The sequence below is a fragment of the Littorina saxatilis genome, linkage group LG13 (genome assembly GCF_037325665.1).
Source record: "Littorina saxatilis isolate snail1 linkage group LG13, US_GU_Lsax_2.0, whole genome shotgun sequence".
NCBI lineage: Eukaryota > Metazoa > Mollusca > Gastropoda > Littorinimorpha > Littorinidae > Littorina > Littorina saxatilis.
The window spans coordinates 130673-152294 of record NC_090257.1 but is presented as its reverse complement, the minus strand read 5'-3'; the positions used below and the strand labels follow the sequence as shown (position 1 = coordinate 152294).

Sequence of the window (21622 nt, the reverse complement as noted above, 5' to 3'; positions counted from 1 at the left end):
ATGGAATTCCCAGCCGGGACCACATAGTAACCAGAGCCTCAGCTACTCGCGTGGCTTCAATCGATTTCAGAGGGATCGCCTCTGGGTATCGAGTAGCGTAGTCCACCATGGTCAAAATGTATCTGTTTCCGTCCTCAGACGCAGGCAAGATGGGCCCGATGATGTCCACTGCCACCCGACGAAAGGGTTCGTCGATGAGCGGCATCTTCTCTAAGGGGACCTTCCTCACCCTTCCTTTGGCAACCACCTTCTGGCACTTATCGCAGGACGCACAGAAACGTCGGACATCCGTGCAGATGCCTGGCCAGTAAAAGTGGCGCCAGACACGATCCGTGGTCTTCTTGGTGCCAAGATGCCCTCCCAGAATCGAGTCGTGTGCCGTTGCCATGACACCCTCGCGAAACTCGCGAGGCACGACAACCTGTTTGAATGTACCCTCCTTGTTGCTGAACTCACGGTAGAGCAACTTCTTGTCCCTGAGGAACCTTGACCTCCCATGCTTCCCGCTCAGCTTCACCTTCCCCGACTTCGCGTGCTCCCGAGGAGTAGCTAAGGTCGGGTCAGAATCCTGAGCCTTCGCGAGAAGCGCGGGGGTCACGTTCCCCAGGGCAGCTCGTGCAGCAGGTAGGGGTTTGAGAGGTTTGTCCTCTCGCTCCGCCTGTGCCCGCGTGAGCACTGAAATGACGTCGGGAGACCGGTAAACGGGAACCTCCCTGGTGACGCCGTCCACAAACTGAACCCGGTTTCCAATGAGCAGGTCGCATGGAGGATCGTCCATGACGACGGCCACAATGGTCCCCGTGAACAACGGTGTTACGACCTTGATCACTGCCGTGTTCAAGTCGTAAGCGTGAGATGCCTCGGCCATTCTCACCCTGATGCTGTCTCCTGTGTAGGCCATAGCTGGAACTAGACTCGCCCGAACCACTATCATGTCTGCCCCTGTGTCCCGCAGACCTTCGCCCTTCACCCCGTTAACGTAGACGTTGCAGTGGGGCTGGAAATGTTTCCTGGAGCACGGAACGCAGAGTTGTGGAATGGTGCATGAGCTCGTGACGTCCCTTAACTCCTCACTGCCAACAAAGTGTACGCCCTTCTGGTCAGCCTGTCTCCTGTGGCAGTCCTTCTTCACGTGGCCCCGCTTGTTGCAGTAGTAACACTGGATGTCAGATCTGGAACTCGATCCCTTGTGTCCCTGATCGTCCTTCCCGTCCTTGGGTCCTGAAGAACCTGAATTTCCCGATTTTCCCGGCCGTGAGCCTGAAGATTTGCCAGAGATCGCCTGGGCGTCCTCGTGTACTCTGATCCAGTCGGCTGCCTCCTGAGTAGTCTTTGGCTGGTGTTCCTGCACGAAGGTCACCACCTCAGGTCGCAGGCTGGACATCAGTTGCTCCATGACAATGAGGTCGGCAAGGTCGTTGACGGTCCAGTCCTTTTCGGCCATCTCCACCCAGCGCCGCAGGTAGAGGTTAAGGCGTGCCACAAACTGATGGCTCAGCTCGCCGCTCAGTCTCTTGCTGTTACGCAGACGTCGTCTGTAGGCTTCCGCAGTCAGGTTGAAGCGCTGGAGTAACGCCTTCTTTAGTGCCTGATAGTCTCTCGCCTCGTCGTCCTCCAAAGCGTTGTAGAGCTGCAATGCGCGTCCTTTCAAGCAGGTGCTAAGGCGGCTAGCCCACGTGGCCTCTTCCCACTTCTGGTCCGATGCAATGCGCTCAAACCGGCGTAAAAAATCGTCGAGCTCGTCCTTGTCATCGTCGAACGTCGGCAGTCTCGTACGGTCGGCAACAAACGTCGGCGCGCTAGCCTGAGTAAGCGTCCCCTTCTCGGCCTGTAGCCTAGCTAGTTCTAGCTGATGTTCGCGATCCGCCTGTTTGTCCTGTCTGTCACGTTCGGCCTGTCGTTCCTGTCTCTCAAGCTCGTCTTTCTTATCCTGTCGGTCACGTTCGGCCTGTCGTTCGGCCTGTCGTTCCCTTTCTTGTCTGTCACGTTCATCTTTCTCTTTCTTTTCTTGTCTGTCTCGTTCATCTTTCTCTTTCTTTTCTTGTCTGTCTCGTTCATCTTTCTCTTTCCGTTCTTGTCTGTCACGTTCGTCTTGTCGTTCCTGTCTCTCACGTTCGTCTTTCTCTTTCTTGTCCTGTCTGTCCCGTTCGGCCTGTCGTTCTTGTCTGTCAAGCTCTTCTTTTCTCGTCTGTCGCTCTATGTCTTCCTTACGTTCTAACTCCTTGCGCTTAAGCAAACTACGCGCTCTAACGCGTGCGTCTCGCTCTGTCTGTTCCTCGCTACCAGGAGTCTCAAAAGTTAATCTCTTCGTAGGAGATCCCCCTGTAGCCATGGTTAGTTTAGCAAAGCTTTATCACAAAAGTAAGTCTAACGCAGCTATAGCTAGAACACGCGGTGATGAAAGCGGTGGATACAAAAATCCAGCAACCGGAAAATGCAGAAGAAAAATCCAAACGGTGTAGAACAAATCGCGTAGCCTACTTTATGGCTGCTTTTTGCGGTGAAACAAAGTGTTTCCCACAGCCGTGGCCTACTTTATCGGCTGCTTTTTGCGGTGAAACAAAGTGTCTCCCACAGCCTTGGTTAGGACAGAAGTCCTCGGACCCTTCCCCCCCAAAATTCCAACAAAGTCAAAATATGGAGAAAAATCCAAGTAAAACAAGACGGTAGAAATGTAACCTGTTACAGAATGCGAAACAACAATGTAGAGACAACTGAGTAAAACGAATAACAAATCCGCTAACCCCGCTCAGCTCTCTGCAACGGAAAACTCTGAACGTACAACAACAAAGATTCACAAACAAAGGAAAGGGAAGTAATCACAGTTAGCGCATACAATAACTCACAAATTACAATTTACATTTCCTGCAAGATGTGAATCGCTTAAGGTGTGGTATATGATCAAAACTATACAAAAAAGGGTAGCACCAAGCAGAAAATAAGTCGAGCACTGACGAGATTATCTGCTCTTAGTTATCCTTAATTGGTGGGTCTTTATCAGTTGGAAATTAACTGAGTAAATCCCGGCTTGGCCCCCATGTGTCACGTTTCAATATATCACTTAAGGTGATTATGAACCGGTTAATTACTACTAATTAACTAACCACACCACGATCCACTCTCGCAGTCATACAATTAAATAGAGTCAACAAAAGTATAAGTTTCAGACGCCTGTTTATGTATAAACTCTCCACCTCCCTCGAGCCTTCACTCAAAATATGTTCCTTTTACGTTCTCAACACGTAAAAAAACCAGTGTTCACTGACAAAAATGCCAGTAGTATGTAGAAAATTATAGGAACACGCTGAACCCGTGTAAATATAGTTAAATGCGAATGTTCTGTTCGAAAAGCTCTAGTTCGTGCAGGTGTCACACACCCCACGTTGTCACTACTCCAATGAAATCATAGATACGAAAAGACAACGGTGGTCAACGGGGTGCGTATGACATGGTGCACTTAGCTTTATCTCTGCTGCTGCTGCTTAGCCGGTATGCTGGTTAGTCGGTGCGCTGGTTAGCCGGTCCGCTGGTTAGCCGGTTCGCTGGTTAGCCGGTCCGCTGGTTAGCCGGTCTCCTGGTTAGCCGGTCTCCTGGTTAGCGTAGCTTCAACAGTTCCGCCAGAGTCAGCCGTGCAGATGTTACAGGAATGTAACGAAGCGAGGCGAACGAAACGAAGCGAAGGCTGCAAACAGAAAGCATCGGTGCACTAAACATGTCAGCTACCCCTCACCCACCACCTTAAAACATGTCATCTTTAAATATCTCATCGAGCACGTGGGCCTGCACAAAACGGACTTTTTACAACAACAAAACAGTCATTTTCCGTCCTTCTCTCCCTATCTGCAAAAACCATATACAGATTAGTATTTTAGCGTCACAGAGAGTAAATTATGCGCTAACCTGGAAAGAACAACAGAGAATATTTCATTCCACAACACAGACTCATCAACAGCGTTAAATAATGATTTATTACCTCAAAAGCCTATGATTGTACTCTCAATGGAAGCAAAGTCCGCTTCCTCCCTGGAACAGCCTCTGTTCGTCAACAGTGACCAAAAACGTCCAGAACCCCTTGTCGAATCCTTATGCGAAAGCCATCGCCGACGAAGGAAAGTTGACGACTTGTCCTCAGCAAAATACGTGGCAGTGGAAGTTCCCCTAGAGTGCCGAATATAACATTCGGTGAAAAACCATCATACTCTAGAAACTGTGTATAAGATCCTTCCCCTTCTGCCGCTGGGTGTCAAGTGTCCCGTACTCGTGTCTCTGTCAGACAACCTAGCCAAATACACGTGACTGACCTTGTCACAAAAACCAGTCCAGCTATACACAATTCTGCCTCCCCAAGCAGAAAAAAGACACGAGAAACTCAATCCGTGAAAATCCCGTGTGCGCTGTCAGCGAAAAACCGTCAGCCCTAGCTATGACAGCAGAAACCTCCACTGTAAAACTCGTGCGATACAAAACATCCGTGCTCGTAGAGCACCGTCAGCAAACTCTGCTGTAGCCCAATATCACGCACAGGCGCTTTCTATCATACACGACCAAGAACAGGCACTCCACTGAGTGACACTTTCTTGGTCTCTGTCACCCGATCGTGACAAAGACCACTGGGTCAACGTACTGTAAAGACCACTGGGTCAACGTACTGTAAAGACCACTGGGTCAACGTACTGTAAAGGTGTCTGTCTACCGTGAAGACCACTGGGTCAACGTACTGTAAAGGTGTCTGTCTACCGTGAAGACCACTGGGTCAACGTACTGTAAAGGTGTCTGTCTACCGTGAAGACCACTGGGTCAACGTACTGTAAAGGTGTCTGTCTACCGTGAAGACCACTGGGTCAACGTACTGTAAAGGTGTCTGTCTACCGTGAAGACCACTGGGTCAACGTACTGTAAAGGTGTCTGTCTACCGTGAAGACCACTGGGTCAACGTACTGTAAAGGTGTCTGTCTACCGTGAAGACCACTGGGTCAACGTACTGTAAAGGTGTCTGTCTACCGTGAAGACCACTGGGTCAACGTACTGTAAAGGTGTCTGTCTACCGTGAAGACCACTGGGTCAACGTACTGTAAAGGTGTCTGTCTACCGTGAAGACCACTGGGTCAACGTACTGTAAAGGTGTCTGTCTACCGTGAAGACCACTGGGTCAACGTACTGTAAAGGTGTCTGTCTACCGTGAAGACCACTGGGTCAACGTACTAGTAAATGTAACATTTTGTTTTGTCAATAATAAACTTGCTGGGGTAACAAACAAAAGCAAGGCGGAAGAGAAAAAGGAAAGACTGGATTTTTTCTGTGTAAGGTTTTAGCTCAAATGGTGGCTATTCATGTATATGTACAGTGAAACCCGGCTATATTGAAGTGGCACGGGACCCGGGAAGACCTTCAATATAGCCGGAACTTCAATATTGGCAATTCTCGGTTATATTGAATTTCCCTCCTTGTTCCTTCAGAAATTCAATATAACCGAACTTTTGTTCACTATACGTTCTTATTTCCGTGTCCACACATTGCGTTTGATGTGAGATATATTCCCATTAATCTTTCACCTGTTGGCTGTTGTTCTTCGAGCCTCCTTGCTTTTTTCTGCACACACACACGGACACACACTCACACACACGCACGCCCCTCCTCCCTAACACACACAAACACACATTCCATATTCTTCAGCTACTTCCTTTATTTTTTTGCAGCCAGTTTCCAGCTTCTGACAGGCATGGGAATTGAAAATTGTAAAAAAGGCTGAACATTTATAACTGAAGACGCAAAGCGTCAAGTCGACGGCGCGAAGCACCTAGCCTTACTAGGGGGGTCCGGGGGCATGCCCCCCCCCCCCCCCCCCCGGAAAAATTTGTCTCCAAAGAACCCAGATGGTGCAATCTGGTGTCATCTGAGCTCCAAGTTTGCCATTAAATTCTGTTTTTAGAATCAGAGTTTTTAGAAGAGAGGTACAGAAAAGCGTGCTTTGCAGCACAGCCCAACCACTACCGCGCTAAACAGGCTCGTTAATTTCACTGCCTTTTGTACGAGCGGCGGACTACGGTCATTGTGAAAAAAATGCAGTGCGTTCAGTTTCATTCTGTGAGTTCGACAGCTTGACTAAATGTTGTTATTTCGCCTTACGCGACTTGCTTGTTTTGCAGCCATATTTGCTAGTGTACAAAGGGAAACTACTCGCATGAACAAGAGAAATTAAGTCGGGGAGATCTACGCACCACAAGACTACATGGCGTAGCTGTCAGAGGCGCGCGGCATTGTTAGACTGTAATTGTTATCAGAGACCTCCTGACTCGAAAGTTGATGCTGATCTGGCCTCTCCCCTTCCTCAACTGATTGCGCTGACAAAGGCGTGTCATATCATTCGGCGCGCGCACAGTCATTGTTTTTAAAAATAAAAAGTTAAACAAATCTTTGGAGCAAACATTTAATATTGCCAGGTAAAAACGTCCCGTGGGCTGAATTTTTGTTTCAATATAGCCGGGATTTCAATATAGCCGACTTCAATGTAGCCAACATTTTTTAACAAAGAAAAAGTAGAGCTTCAGCCGGGACCTGAAAAATTCTTCAATATAGCCGGGATTTCAATATAGCCTACTTCAATATAGCCGGGTTTCACTGTATTTGATTATGTCCTGCTTGTTGTGTTCATCTGACTGTTTTAAAGCACGATGAATATTACTATACTGACATTGTGTTGTGTTCATCTGACTGTTTTACAACACGGTGACTAATACTGTACTGACATTGTGTTGTGTTCATCTGACTGTTTTACAACACGGTGACTAATACTGTACTGACATTGTGTTGTGCAGGTTCATCTGACTGTTTTAAAGCACGGTGACTAAATACTGTACTGACATTGTGTTGTGTTCATCTGACTGTTTTACAACACGGTGACTATTACTGTACTGACATTGTGTTGTGTTAATCTGACTGTTTTAAAGCACGGTGACTGATACTGTACTGACTTTGTGTTGTGCAGGTTCATCTGACTGTTTTAAAGCATGGTGACTAATACTGTACTGACATTGTGTTGTGTTCTTCTGACTGTTTTAAAGCACGGTGACTGATACTGTACTGACATTGTGTTGTATTCATCTGACTGTTTTAAAGCACAGTGACTGATACTGTACTGACATTGTGTTGTGCAGGTTCATCTGACTGTTTTAAAGCACGGTGACTGATACTGTACTGACATTGTGTTGTGTTCATCTGACTGTTTTAAAGCATGGTGACTGATACTGTACTGACATTGTGTTGTGCAGGTTCATCTGACTGTTTTAAAGCACGGTGACTGATACTGTACTGACATTGTGTTGTATTCATCTGACTGTTTTAAAGCACGGTGACTGATACTGTACTGACATTGTGTTGTGTTCATCTGACTGTTTTAAAGCATGGTGACTGATACTGTACTGACATTGTGTTGTGCAGGTTCATCTGACTGTTTTAAAGCACGGTGACTGATACTGTACTGACATTGTGTTGTGTTCATCTGACTGTTTTAAAGCATGGTGACTGATACTGTACTGACATTGTGTTGTGCAGGTTCATCTGACTGTTTTAAAGCACGGTGACTGATACTGTACTGACATTGTGTTGTATTCATCTGACTGTTTTAAAGCACGGTGACTGATACTGTACTGACATTGTGTTGTGCAGGTTCATCTGACTGTTTTAAAGCACGGTGACTAATACTGTACTGACATTGTGTTGTGTTCATCTGACTGTTTTAAAGCATGGTGACTGATACTGTACTGACATTGTGTTGTGTTCATCTGACTGTTTTAAAGCACGGTGACTGATACTGTACTGACATTGTGTTGTGTTCATCTGACTGTTTTAAAGCATGGTGACTGATACTGTACTAACATTGTGTTGTGTTCATCTGACTGTTTTAAAGCATGGTGACTGATACTGTACTGACATTGTGTTGTGCAGGTTCATCTGACTGTTTTACAACACGGTGACTAATTCTGTACTGACATTGTGTTGTGTTCAGCTGACTGTTTTAAAGCACGGTGACTGATGCTGTACTGACATTGTGTTGTGTTCATCTGACTGTTTTAAAGCACGGTGACTAATACTGTACTGACGTTGTGTTGTGTTCATCTGACTGTTTTAAAGCAATGTGACTGATACTGTACTGACATTGTGTTGTGTTCTTCTGACTGTTTTAAAGCATGGTGACTAATACTGTACTGACATTGTGTTGTGCAGGTTCATCTGACTGTTTTAAAGCACAGTGACTGATACTGTACTGACATTGTGTTGTGCAGGTTCATCTGACTGTTTTACAACACGGTGACTAATACTGTACTGACATTGTGTTGTGCAGGTTCATCTGACTGTTTTAAAGCACGGTGACTAATTCTGTACTGACATTGTGTTGTGCAGGCGTTTGAGCGACGTGCTGAAGAGGAAGCGACCACCCAAGCGAGGACCCACCAGGAAAGGGAAGGGGGAGGATAACGGGGCGGACTCTGGAGGGAAAAACACCACACCCTCCAGTCGCACCTCTCTGGGGCGAGGGAAATCATCTTCAGGTCAGTTTATGGGGAAGTGTAGTTGATGTTTGTCTGTGTGCTTACCAGCAGACCTGGGAACCCGTCCCATTTTGCCGTATTTTGTATGCAGGATTATTTAGAGTATGATGAGTATGGTCAGTGGAAAACAAATACGACGAGTAAAATTCCTAGACTACTTTTCTTCACAAACGCATCCTAACCGAACCAGGATTTCGACATTTTCATATAGAGTGTACGTTCCAACATGTGGTCTTTTCCTCACAGGCAAGGAGCCGAAATCCAGCGGCAGCGGATCCAAGATGTCCTCCTTCCTGCCTAGTCTCAACCCCAGGACCTGGGGACGTCTGGGGGGATCCTCCGACAGACACGCTCAGGCCAAGGTCAGTCGCTGTCACATTGAATTGCTCTTCAGGGTTCGTACAGGTCATGGAAAGTCATGGAATTTGATTTTTAATTTTCCAGGCCTGGAAAGTCATGGAATTTCAATTCAAGTCATGGAAAGTCATGGAATTTAACAAAGATAAACAAGTCGCGTAAGGCGAAAATACAACATTTAGTCAAGTAGCTGTCGAACTCACAGAATGAAACTAAACGCAATGCAACGCAGCAAGACCGTATACTCGTAACATCGTCAGTCCACCGCTCACGGCAAAGGCAGTGAAATTGACAAGAGCGGGGTAGTAGTTGCGCTGAGAACGATAGCACGCTTTTCTGTACCTCTCTTCGTTTTAACTTTCTGAGCGTGTTTTTAATCCAAACATATCATATCTATATGTTTTTGGAATCAGGAACCGACAAGGAATAAGATGAAAGTGTTTTTAAATTGATTTCGACAATTTAATTTTGATAATAATTTTTATATATTTAATTTTCAGAGCTTGTTTTTAATCCAAATATAACATATTTATATGTTTTTGGAATCAGCAAATGATAGAGAATAAGATGAACGTAAATTTGGATAGTTTTATAAAAAAAAATTTTTTTTTTACAATTTTCAGATTTTTAATGACCAAAGTCATTAATTAATTTTTAAGCCACCACGCTGAAATGCAATACCGAAGTCCGGGCTTCGTCGAACAATACTTGACCAAAATTTCAACCAATTTGGTTGAAAAATGAGGGCGTGGCAGTGCCGCCTCAACTTTCACGAAAAGCCGGATATGACGTCATCAAAGACATTTATCAAAAAAATGAAAAAAACGTATGGGGATATCATACCCAGGAACTTTCATGTCAAATTTCATAAAGATCAGTCCAGTAGTTTGGTCTGAATCGCTCTACACGCACGCACACACACACACACACACACACACACACACTTGACTAAATGTAAAAAGAAAAAACAATTAACCTTTAGCACGCCAGCGGCAATTTTCGTTGCCCAGCCATTCCCCCCCCAGCAGCGATTTGCGTCGCCAGCACAAGGCTTGTTCGTATGACCAACTTCTCGTTTGTATTTGCATACGAGAATAACGGTATTTTTAACGGCACTTGAGCAAAAGCGAGGCTCACTTCCTTCCGTTATCTCGTCGTGTCGTCTGCGCTGCATTTGAGTCAGTTTCGTCGAAGTTTTCTGCTTTTGTTTTTGCATCGATAAAGTACTTTAGCGCTTCGACAAGCAAGATGGAGGATGATGAGTTTGAAACTTTCTTTCGAGTTGTTTCTTGACAACAAAAAGTATGCGGAATTGGAACGAATTACCGAGGAAGATCTTCGCAATGAACTGTGTATCGCGGTGAAAAAAATGACAGTTCGTCAAGTCACAGTGACGGTTACGAAACGGAATTTACGAAAGTGCAGATGGATACAAACAGTGGCTGGTCCAGTTTAGTGAAATGACAGGACCAGCAAACATTACCGATAATCTGACTGCGTAGCAAGTGCTTGACATGCTTGTCGAAGAGACACTGCGTAGAAACTGACTCGAATTCAGTGCAAAGCAAGCCAGTGTCAAAACTGGCAGTGACAAGACGTAAAAAGTTTGCGTGTTCGGAAATGGCGACCTGTGGATCTACTCATGGAAAATGTTATTGAGGCTCATGGAAAGTCATGGAAAAGTCATGGAATTTTGTTTCTAAAAACCAGTGGGGACCCTGGCTCTTACTGTACCATACCTTTCTAATTGTCTTGTCCCCTTGGCTGTACCACACAGCTCCCTTAAGGCGAGACCGGGCAGGCAAAATGAGTTATTTTTGGTCTCATACACCTTTTTGGGGTTGTTGCATTTTTCACACCTTTGAACATCCTGGAATGCATTCAATAATCTGCTTTTGTCATTTTAGACATGTATTCATGTAAATAAAACCATTTTCAAACCGATGTTTTGTTGTTTTTGTCTGTGTTTTATCAAAAAAATCGAAAAAATGGTCAACTTTGGATACTCCGTGCTGGTAAATGTGCGCACATGACATGACCCTTCGCTGTTCAAACTGTGTGGAAATTTCCGTTCTTCAAGATGACGTCATCACCGTTGGGGAATTTCCGTTGACATAGGCACAAAGAGAGAGAATCCGTTCCAACCGAAACCCCGGAATTAATATATGCAAATATATGTAGGTCAAAGGCATTTGGCGCAAGCGCAGTAGACAACTTATCAGTCCCCCGGTGTCAACAAATCCATGACGTTTTCACCGATTCAGCAGCATTTTTCAAAGTTTTGAGCTGCGGAGAACAACCCTAACATTGGAAATGTTCGGCATAGTGGCAAGAAATATCAGAGAAAGATGAACCAGCAGCAGCGAACAGTAGAAGGAAGTAACAACACTCCGAAATGAACCAACATGACATTTTTAGATTCTTGACTCGACGAGGTGGGTTTTGCTTCTTTCTCTTTTCGATCTTGTTTGTTTGACAACGTGATTTATTGCACATTGTTATGTTGTTGTTGTTGTAAGAATGTGTTAGGGTTTGCAGGTAAATGATAAACAGTTTGTGTCTGAAGTATTTTGCGTGTTTCTTGATCCAATTTACTGACCATGCCGCCGTCGCACCCCCCCCCCCCCCCCCCCCCTCCCTCGATCATCTCTGTGATATCGTCTTCACAACCCCTATTTTATTGTTCTTCGCTGGCCAGTCCTTGAGAGCTTACTATGGTGTAACATGTCATCATTATTCTTTGTCTGGGGTCAAACTGAGAAGCAGCATCTGAGCGATGTACGACTGACACAGTTTTTGTTTCTGGTCATTGACCGTAGGAAAATAAGTACCCTACTAGAGAGCGTTCTCTACCTATCATTGACAGCAATATTGTTGTCAAATCTTTTCCATTAACTAAGGAATAAAAAAATAGATCCAATTTACTTCACCAAAGAAAAAAAAAGAGTTAAACTAAAGGACTGGGGATGCAACTCATGAATCAAAAGCATAAAGATCACCTGCAAACAGTGCTAGGTTTAGGAAATCTGAAAATGTATACACACACACAGAACACACACACACACACACACAAAACAGACAACAGACAAGAAACAAGCAAATACATAGCAAGTGTGATGAAATAAATTAATTTTAAAAGAAAAATATGAAAAGAAAGAAAGAAAGAAAGAAAATAATTCAGCTAGTTTCAGTATTAGTTCCTGTGTGTATGTGATTGTGTGGTTACTCAAATCCCATAGTAAACTTGACATGTAAATTTTGTGATAGGGGCCAATTAATGAATGTCTTTTGTGTGTGTGTGTGTGTGTTCGTCAACCGACATATGTGGGTACGAGCCGCTGAGGTGGTTGTAAGAAAACCCGCCTGGTTCAGTGGTTGGGGGCTGATTGGGATTTCTGATTTACCGGCCTAGCCAAAAAGTTGAGGTACACCCCATGTAACATGGTCATTTGCAAAATAAAGTACAAGCACTTGTTGACGTTTATATTGAGTCTTAAATTTTGCAGCTTATTACAAACAAAAACCATGGACAGTTGTATCAAATATTAAATCAGTGTTTGTGTATTTATTAGGTTGGAGCAAGGGGAGAGCCAGTCCTCCTGTGGTGGCAGCGAGGAGAAAGATTGACCTGATGGAAAAGTTTGCTAAACCGGAACTACCCTCTTCCACAGCAGAAACATCAGCTTTGCCATCTTCTGACCAACCATAAGAAGATACAGATACTTTGCCATCTTCTGACCCATCACAAGCAGATATGGATACTGGTACTGTGCAACGTCACTCCGCTGACATGTGTTGGGCTTTTGTCAACATTGATCAGCTCAATCTATTGCTGAAAGGTCAATACATGTATCCTGTACTGAATGCTTGTCTGATAGCAGTCTGATTATGAAAGAAGGTGATGCATCAGCCCAAGGATTTGCACAGGCCCTGCATCTGGAGTGCATATGAGTGTCCATTCAAGTCTGCAGTTGTTTACTCTTCTCCCAGTGTTTGCAACGCTTCGGGTGGTAAAGTTGCATTTAAAATAATCCGCGTATGACCATGTTGGTACATGGAAAGGGACATTCAGCTTTACAGAAATTTGCTGCAGTGTTAGGATTGAGCACAGAAATACTGTAATTAAAATGTTGCAACTTTTGAATGGCTTGACAGCTTTGTTCCATTTGTGTATATATAATTATGTAATGCTGTCGATGATTTGTGAAGCATCATTTCTATGCAATGGAATAAGAAATCAGTGCATCCGTTGGGTTTTTATGAGTCTGACAGTTTGGTTCTGATCAATATTTTCATATCAGCACAAACACAGATAATTGACTTTTTTAATGTTTTCATATGATTTTTTTTTAAATTAAAAAAATCTGATAATTTGATTATCAAATCATTTCCCCTTCATAGTTAAAGTGTTATTCTGGTTAAAAAAAACCACCCCATTAATTCAAGCTCTACTGTGGTACTAGTTTACCGGGGTACTAGTGAGACTCTTTTACATGCTGTTTTCTCTACATGTAATTTGAGACAAAATGTGGTAATTAAAATGTTGTAACTTTTGAATGGCTAGATGGATTTGTTCCAATTTTGTATATGTTGTTTATGATTTGTGAAGCACCATTTCTGTGCATGGAATAAGAATACAGTGGATTCCTTGTGTTTTTATGAGTCCGACAGTTTCGTTTTGATTCATATCTGCACTAACATAGATGAGTTTTCAAATGATTTTTTGAAAAAAGTCTGAATAATTTGATCGTCAAATCATTTCCCCATCATAGTAAAGTGGTCATTCTGATAAAAACATATGAATTCAGGGTGCACTGTGCTACTTGTTTTTGTATGTACTGGTTCAAATCTTTAAAATGCTGTTTTCTCTGAATGTAATTTTCAGACAAAACGCTACAATTAAAATGTTGCAACTTTTGAAAGGCTTGATGGATTTGTTCAGTTTTTGCATATGTTGTTTATGAGTTGTACAGCATCAGTTCTGTGCATGGAATAAGAGTTCAGTGCATTGGTTGGGTTTTTATGAGTCTGACAGTTAGGATCTCATGTATTTTTCTTATCAGAACTGAACCGGTAACTGAAAATGCTAAATTAAAATAATATATTGCTTAGAAATGCTTTTCGATGCACAGAATTATTAAACACACACATATTGCTGCAAAGAAGAAAAATTGGATCAAAACATGCACTGGTTCACAAACTGCAACATTTTAAAAAAAGCACATTTTATAACGTTTTACTCACATTTTGGTGAATAAAACCCCCAAAAATTGCTTTTCACTCAAAATTTAAAATGGTTTCCCTTAATTAGGTTATTCTGCTTGCAAAAATCAAACAAGCAGCTAACTGTTTCCAAAATAAAAAAAAAAAGTGCCCGCCTACCCTGTCTCCCCTTAATAGACCAATGCCGGAATAACTTTGTCAAGTTTATATGGGTTATGAAAGAGTGAATACCCTTGGTTTTATTGAGACAAACAATCCACACAATCATGCTCCCTTCGTGACATCATCGGCCCACAATCATGCTCCCTTCGTGACATTATAGGCAAATCACTAGCGAGGGTGTGTGTCTGAAACACTTGGACATTATAGGCCAATCACTAGCGAGGGTGTGTGTCTGAAACACTTGGACATTATAGGCCAATCACTAGCGAGGGTGTGTGTCTGAAACATGCGGACATTATAGGCCAATCACTAGCGAGGGTGTGTGTCTGAAACACTTGGGCATTATAGGCCAATCACTAGCGAGGGTGTGTGTCTGAAACACATGGACATTATAAGCCAATCACTAGCGAGGGTGTGTGTCTGAAACACTTGGACATTATAGGCCAATCACTAGCGAGGGTGTGTGTCTGAAACACATGAACATTATAGGCCAATCACTAGCGAGGGTGTGTGTCTGAAACATGCGGACATTATAGGCCAATCACTAGCGAGGGTGTGTGTCTGAAACACATGGACATTATAAGCCAATCACTAGCGAGGGTGTGTGTCTGAAACACATGGACATTATAAGCCAATCACTAGCGAGGGTGTGTGTCTGAAACACATGGACATTATAAGCCAATCACTAGCGAGGGTGTGCGTCTGAAACACATGGACATTATAGGCCAATCACTAGCGAGGGTGTGTGTCTAAAACACATGGACATTATAGGCCAATCACTAGCGAGGGTGTGTGTCTGAAACACATGGACATTATAGGCCAATCAATAGCGAGGGTGTGTGTCTGAAACACATGGACATTATAGGCCAATCAATAGCGAGGGTGTGTGTCTGAAACACATGGACATTATAGGCCAATCAATAGCGAGGGTGTGTGTCTGAAACACATGGACATTATAGGCCAATCACTAGCGAGGGTGTGTGTCTGAAACACATGGACATTATAGGCCAATCACTAGCGAGGGTGTGTGTCTGAAACACATGGACATTATAGGCCAATCACTAGCGAGGGTGTGCGTCTGAAACACATGGACATTATAGGCCAATCACTAGCGAGGGTGTGTGTCTGAAACACATGGACATTATAGGCCAATCAATAGCGAGGGTGTGTGTCTGAAACACATGGACATTATAGGCCAATCAATAGCGAGGGTGTGTGTCTGAAACACATGGACATTATAGGCCAATCACTAGCGAGGGTGTGTGTCTGAAACACGCGGACATTATAGGCCAATCACTAGCGAGGGTGTGTCAGACCTGTTTACCCTCCCGGATTGTCCGGAATTATAAAGGATTTGGGGTCTAAATTCCGGTATTACGGAATACTACCAAAAATTCCGGAAATTCCGGTCGAGAGAACCTTTTTTCGTGCATGAAAATTCGAAGTCGAAATTGTGGTAGTCACCAGGACTGTGATTTCAAGGCTGACCGAAACAGCCTTTTCTGCGCATGTGCACAGCAAGGTATTTGTCGGATTCCGCGGATTTGAGATCGACATTGGTCCGAAGGGTAATATAGGGCCGATCTCTGTGGGGACGAAATGCCAACCCAAAAAGCAAAAGTTGTACAGAAATATTGGCAAAACTATTAAGTCAAGTGGCGGTGTCTGGTGAATTTAAGAAGAGGGAACCACATTCATTTTGGTGATCTACTTGAGATCAGTGCAACAACAAAGCTAGTCAGTTACGAGTCACGTCGCGGCACGTGTCTCGAGGTTAGACGCAGCATTAGTTTTAACAAAATGGCAATGCAGTACACAAATGAACATGGAAACAAACAAAAACACGAAATTATTTTTGGCAAAACATGAGCCTGCTTCGCATCGAGTTTATTTGACCTAGGTCTCTACTTCCACAGAATCTCTCAGACCTGCGAACCGATCTCTCACTACGGTCAGTCGCGCCAGAGACATAGATGTAGGTCTATGGTCGCGCCCATCAGTTACTTGGCTGTTGCCGAAATTCAAGTCTTTCTGAGTCTAAAACTGATCTCCATTAATATTTCTCCAATATAGCAAAGATCACAGTTCTTTGAATCGAAAAACTTAAAACAAAATGTTTAAATGAAATAAACGAATCGGTCCTCTAAAATTAAAGGTAGCTTCTGGAGAGAGTTAGTATGACTTAATGCAGGATGTCTGATGTGACAGAATGTAAGGGGGTTTTGTTCACATGCATCTTCAAGTGACTAAGTATTCCAAGGGCGGGTTTTATTACTGGGGTTCCCGGACCCCCCCCCCCCCCCCCCCCCCCCTTGCTGTCAAAAAAGCAACAACAAAAAAACACAAAAAAATCAGTCTGTGGGAAATAAAACTAAAGACATTTTCTGTCTGTGAAATTGTTGTTGTTGTTGGGAGCAGATATCAGTGAAGATAAATTGCCATTCTTTAATACTAACTTTAAAAGAAATAATGAGTGGCTGCTGACACCAATTTATCATGTTTAAAATCAAGGATAAGCTACAAATTGTTAATAAAATAGCTAAAATTCTTCAGCCAGACCCCCTCACCTCTGAACCCCAGGTTGTACCCCCCCCCCCCCCCCCCCCTCTCGCTCTCTTGCTCTGCCCCTGAATACAGTGGTACTCCCGACGAACGACCCCCCCATCAGAGACCCTCTCCCTTCTCAGACCTCATTATTGCTGACGGATTAGTTTTGCTATATAAATCACCCCCCATGGCCGACTCCCCCCAGAACCCGATTTGCGACCGACTAGTTGTTACAATTTGCGACCTTGTAACGACATTTTCAAATCAAAACCTAACAAAAAATCGTAACGTTTTGCTTGAATCTCTGAAAAAAGATCGCAAAAATCACTCGGCCGGAAATATAACAGACGACGCGTTTAGGTCTCGATTGCGCATGTCCGGCGTTCACAATTTTACGATCCCAACATGCCCTTTTCTTTGTCCACTTCCTTTCGAAAAATCAACAAACACACGCGCGAGCATCAACGATCTTCTTCTTCGACCATGGCTTCGAACTCTCCTTCAACTTCAAACGCTCAATCGCGCGGAAAGAAGAGGAAAATTTTGACTCTGGAACAGAGGATGGAAGTGGTGAAACGGAGCCATAAGGGCGAAACGGCAATTTCGATCGCGCGGTCGTTTGAGGTAGGAAAAACTCAGATTCAATCGATCGTCAGCGACCAAGAAAACGTGGTCAATCGATGGGAGACCGGCGAAAATTGTGACCGCAAATACTCCAAGGCAAGGAAATGTATTTATGGTGCCCTCAACAAACGCGTTTGGAGTTGGTTTTGTGATGATGGCTGATGTCTTGCTCAATTTTGACAGTCAAATTAAGAAAGACCACTTGAAGAGAAAGTCTCAAGCTTCTCAGACTTCCATGAAATCTTTCTTCAAACCAGTGTAAAATGTGACAGGTGTATAGTCCTCTTCCAAATACTGACACCCATATGAACATAAACTCTTTTGACTCCCAAATATTTTTTTTAAATACATGTAGAGGATACAATTAAAGTAAAAAAAAAATTAAAAAAAATACATACCTCTTGCTTTTTATTGAATTAGATTATCAAATTAATTCACCAAACCACAACTGTAATTATGCCACAACTTCGACGGACCCTGAAGGTATTTCTAATTTCTCTCTTTCTCTCTGTCACTGATTTTTTCTCTCTCACTGTCTTTTTCTGACCTGACCTCACCCCCCATGTAAGACCCCCCCCTTTTAAGACCTAAATTTGTCAGATTTTGGGAGGTCTTACATGGGGAGTACCACTGTACTGTTTTTTGACTCACATGCGAAGCAAAAGTGAGTCTATGTACTCACCCGAGTCGTCCGTCCGGCCGTCCCCCCCCCCGTCCGGCCGGCCGTCCCCCCCCGTCCGGCCGGCCGTCCAGAACACTTTAACGTTGGATATTTCTTGGACACTATTCAGTCTATCAGTACCAAATTTGGCAAGATGGTGTATGATGACAAGGCCCCAAAAAACATACATAGCATCTTGACCTTGCTTCAAGGTCAAGGTCGCAGGGGCCATAAATGTTGTCTAAAAAACAGCTATTTTTCACATTTTTCCCATTTTCTCTGAAGTTTTTGAGATTTAATACCTCACCTATATATGATATATAGGGCAAAGTAAGCCCCATCTTTTGATACCAGTTTGGTTTACCTTGCTTCAAGGTCAAGGTCACAGGAGCTCTTCAAAGTTGGATTGTATACATATTTTGAAGTGACCTTGACCCTGAACTATGGAAGATAACTGTTTCAAACTTAAAAATTATGTGGGGCACATGTTATGCTTTCATCATGAGACACATTTGGTCACATATGATCAAGGTCAAGGTCACTTTGACCCTTATGAAATGTGACCAAAATAAGGTAGTGAACCACTAAAAGTGACCATATCTCATGGTAGAAAGAGCCAATAAGCACCATTGTACTTCCTATGTCTTGAATTAACAGCTTTGTGTTGCATGACCTTGGATGACCTTGACCTTGGGACATGTATTTTGGTAGGAAAAATGTGTAAAGCAGTTCTTAGTGTATGATGTCATTGCTAGGTTTAGCTGAAGGTCAAGGTCATGTAAAGGTCAAGGTCAAGCATGTGAGTTGTATGGGCTTTGCCCTTCTTGTTTTAATTTTTTTTTAGATAAAGTAAACTTGTCTTAGTTAACTTGCATATTATATATCAGGTGTCGTGTGTTTGTGTGTGTGTGTCATCGAGCTTCTGTGTGTGTAGTACAATACTGTTAAACATGGTTATCAATTTTGTACTTGTTTTGCATGGTAGCGCGCGAATAAACGTGTCGTTTAATCGTTTTCGAGCTGGTTTATGGTTGATAAAAAAGATTACTCAAAGATGCCTCAAATTACGGAAAAGTACCAGCTGCATTCCTGATTTTCATTTGGGGGGGGGGTAAACAGGTCTGGTGTGTGTCTGAAACACATGGACATTATAGGCCAATCACTAGCGAGGGTGTGTGTCTGAAACACATGGACATTATAAGCCAATCACTAGCGAGGGTGTGTGTCTGAAACACATGGACATTATAGGCCAATCACTAGCGAGGGTGTGTGTCTGAAACACATGGACATTATAGGCCAATCACTAGCGAGGGTGTGTGTCTGAAACACGCGGACATTATAGGCCAATCAATAGCGAGGGTGTGTGTTTGAAACACGCGGACATTATAAGCCAATCACTAGCGAGGGTGTGTGTCTGAAACACACGGACATTGATCTCCTTCCAACAATCCACCGCCAGACTAAGTCAGCGTGGGCTCCCTGGGTAGACGTCTTGATCTCGTACCAACAATCCACCGCCAGACTAAGTCAGCGTGGGCTCCCTGGGTAGAGGTCTTGATCTCCTACCAACAATCCACCGCCAGACTCCCTGGGTAGTGGTCTTGATCACCTACCAACAATCCACCGCCAGACTAAGTCAGCGTGGGCTCCCTGGGTAGTGGTCTTGATCTCCTACCAACAATCCACCGCCAGACTAAGTCAGCGTGGGCTCCCTTTCAGAAACTTATATGACAGTATTAACTGTTACCTATTAACCATATTTTAGTGTGTGTGTGTGTGTGTGTGTGTGCTTTGCTAATGTACATCACCGTATGCAGAAAGTTATTGTGGCTGAGCACTGTAATTCATTTCCTTATGAACTCTACATGCACTGATATCCACTGATACAAGTTGTCTTACAGCAAGTGATTTGTAACACCGTATGGGGGTTGATGTTTTCAGCAAGACGTTCTGGCCCACAAGCCTGCGGTCAACCAAAACGCGATCAACAAGGAGAAAGTTCGAAACTGGATCAAAGATCAAGGTATGGCTTTCCACTTTAACTCAACAAAAGTAGATAAAAAAAATGAGAGTTTTTGTCTGTGAAAAACAAAATGCAAGCTAAATGGAACTAAGTTGTCCCTTCTTCTAGTGAGAAAAATAAAACCAATTTTGTTTTTGTCTCAGTATAGTGTGCTTTTCTAAATTGTCGATTCTTCAGGTTAGCAAACAGTTTTTGACTGTACTATGCAAAACAAAATGTGGGCTAAACAGAAGTTGTTTATTCTTCAGGTGAGCATTAACAACCTATTTTTCGTTTGTCTCAGTAATTTTGGTATGCTGTTAATGATATTTTGTGTGCGTTTGACAGCCACACGGTTCTTGGAGAAGTACTTTGACCTGAGCAATACCGGGGTGCATCCAGCCCTGGGTGTTCTCAACAGGTTGAGTGGCGCATGCAGAGATCTGTCTGTAGAGGTGGGTAGACTGTTTGTGTCTCTCTTTCTGCATGCACGCACACACATGCACGTATAAACACAAACTAGCATAAACACATGCACGCATAAACACACGCATGCATAAACAAATAAAAACGCATGCACGCACGCATAAACAAATAAAAATGCACACACATACCAGTAACCCCCATTGTTTGTGAACGCCTTGCTTTGTATGGCATCAACCCCATGATGATGATATTGATGATGATGATGATGATGATGATGATGATGATGATGATGATACCCACCATTCCTCAGGAGGACAGCGGAATAGAGTGCCTAACGACAGTTGCCATGGTGATGCGCGACAGCGACGTGTCTCCCTTCGAGGTGATTCACAGCGGGCTGATCAGAGCCCTGTTGGTGTACCTGGCCTCGCAGAGCGGGGCGGTCGACCGGGAGATACGCTTGCGTCGCTTTCTGCATGTCTTCCTTCACTGCCCGGTACGTCAAATCAAATCAAATCGAATCGACTTTATTATCTCAACCCTGAGAATGACATTAAAGATATTAGGTCTTTTAGGAGTGTACGTGCTTCCCTTGCTCTCTCTCTGTCATGGCCGCTTGCTCTGGTCGCTTGCTCTCTCTCTGTCATGGCCGCTTGCTCTCTCTGTCATGGCCGCTTGCTCTCTCTCTGTCATGGCCGCTTGCTCTCTCTCTGTCATGGCCGCTTGCTCTCTCTCTGTCATGGCCGCTTGCTCGCTCTGTCATGGCCGCTTGCTCTCTCTGTCATGGCCGCTTGCTCTCTCTCTTTCATGGCCGCTTGCTCTCTCTGTCATGGCCGCTTGCTCTCTCTGTCATGGCCGCTTGCTCTCTCTCTGTCATGGCCGCTTGCTCTCTCTGTCATGGCCGCTTGCTCTCTCTGTCATGGCCGCTTGCTCTCTCTCTGTCATGGCCGCTTGCTCTCTCTGTCATGGCCGCTTGCTCTCTGTCATGGCCGCTTGCTCTCTCTGTCATGGCCGCTTGCTCTCTCTCTGTCATGGCCGCTTGCTCTCTCTGTCATGGCCGCTTACTCTCTC

At 44.0% G+C, this 21622-nt stretch overlaps 1 protein-coding gene across 8 annotated transcripts in view; it reads left to right on the top strand.

Moving 5' to 3' along the window:
• Nucleotides 1-21622, top strand: part of LOC138946212 (E3 ubiquitin-protein ligase TRIP12-like) — a 158397-nt gene that overhangs the window by 81888 nt on the left and 54887 nt on the right. For all 8 annotated transcript variants that reach the window (XR_011449207.1, XM_070317731.1, XM_070317732.1 and 5 more), the window contains exons 21-25: nucleotides 8401-8549; nucleotides 8796-8911; nucleotides 20065-20146; nucleotides 20474-20580; nucleotides 20862-21047. Coding sequence is in view for 7 of the 8 variants with exons in the window: in XM_070317731.1 (XP_070173832.1) it covers nucleotides 8401-8549; nucleotides 8796-8911; nucleotides 20065-20146; nucleotides 20474-20580; nucleotides 20862-21047 (640 nt within the window). In the remaining variant the exon portion in view is untranslated. The remainder of the gene's footprint in view (nucleotides 1-8400; nucleotides 8550-8795; nucleotides 8912-20064; nucleotides 20147-20473; nucleotides 20581-20861; nucleotides 21048-21622) is intronic.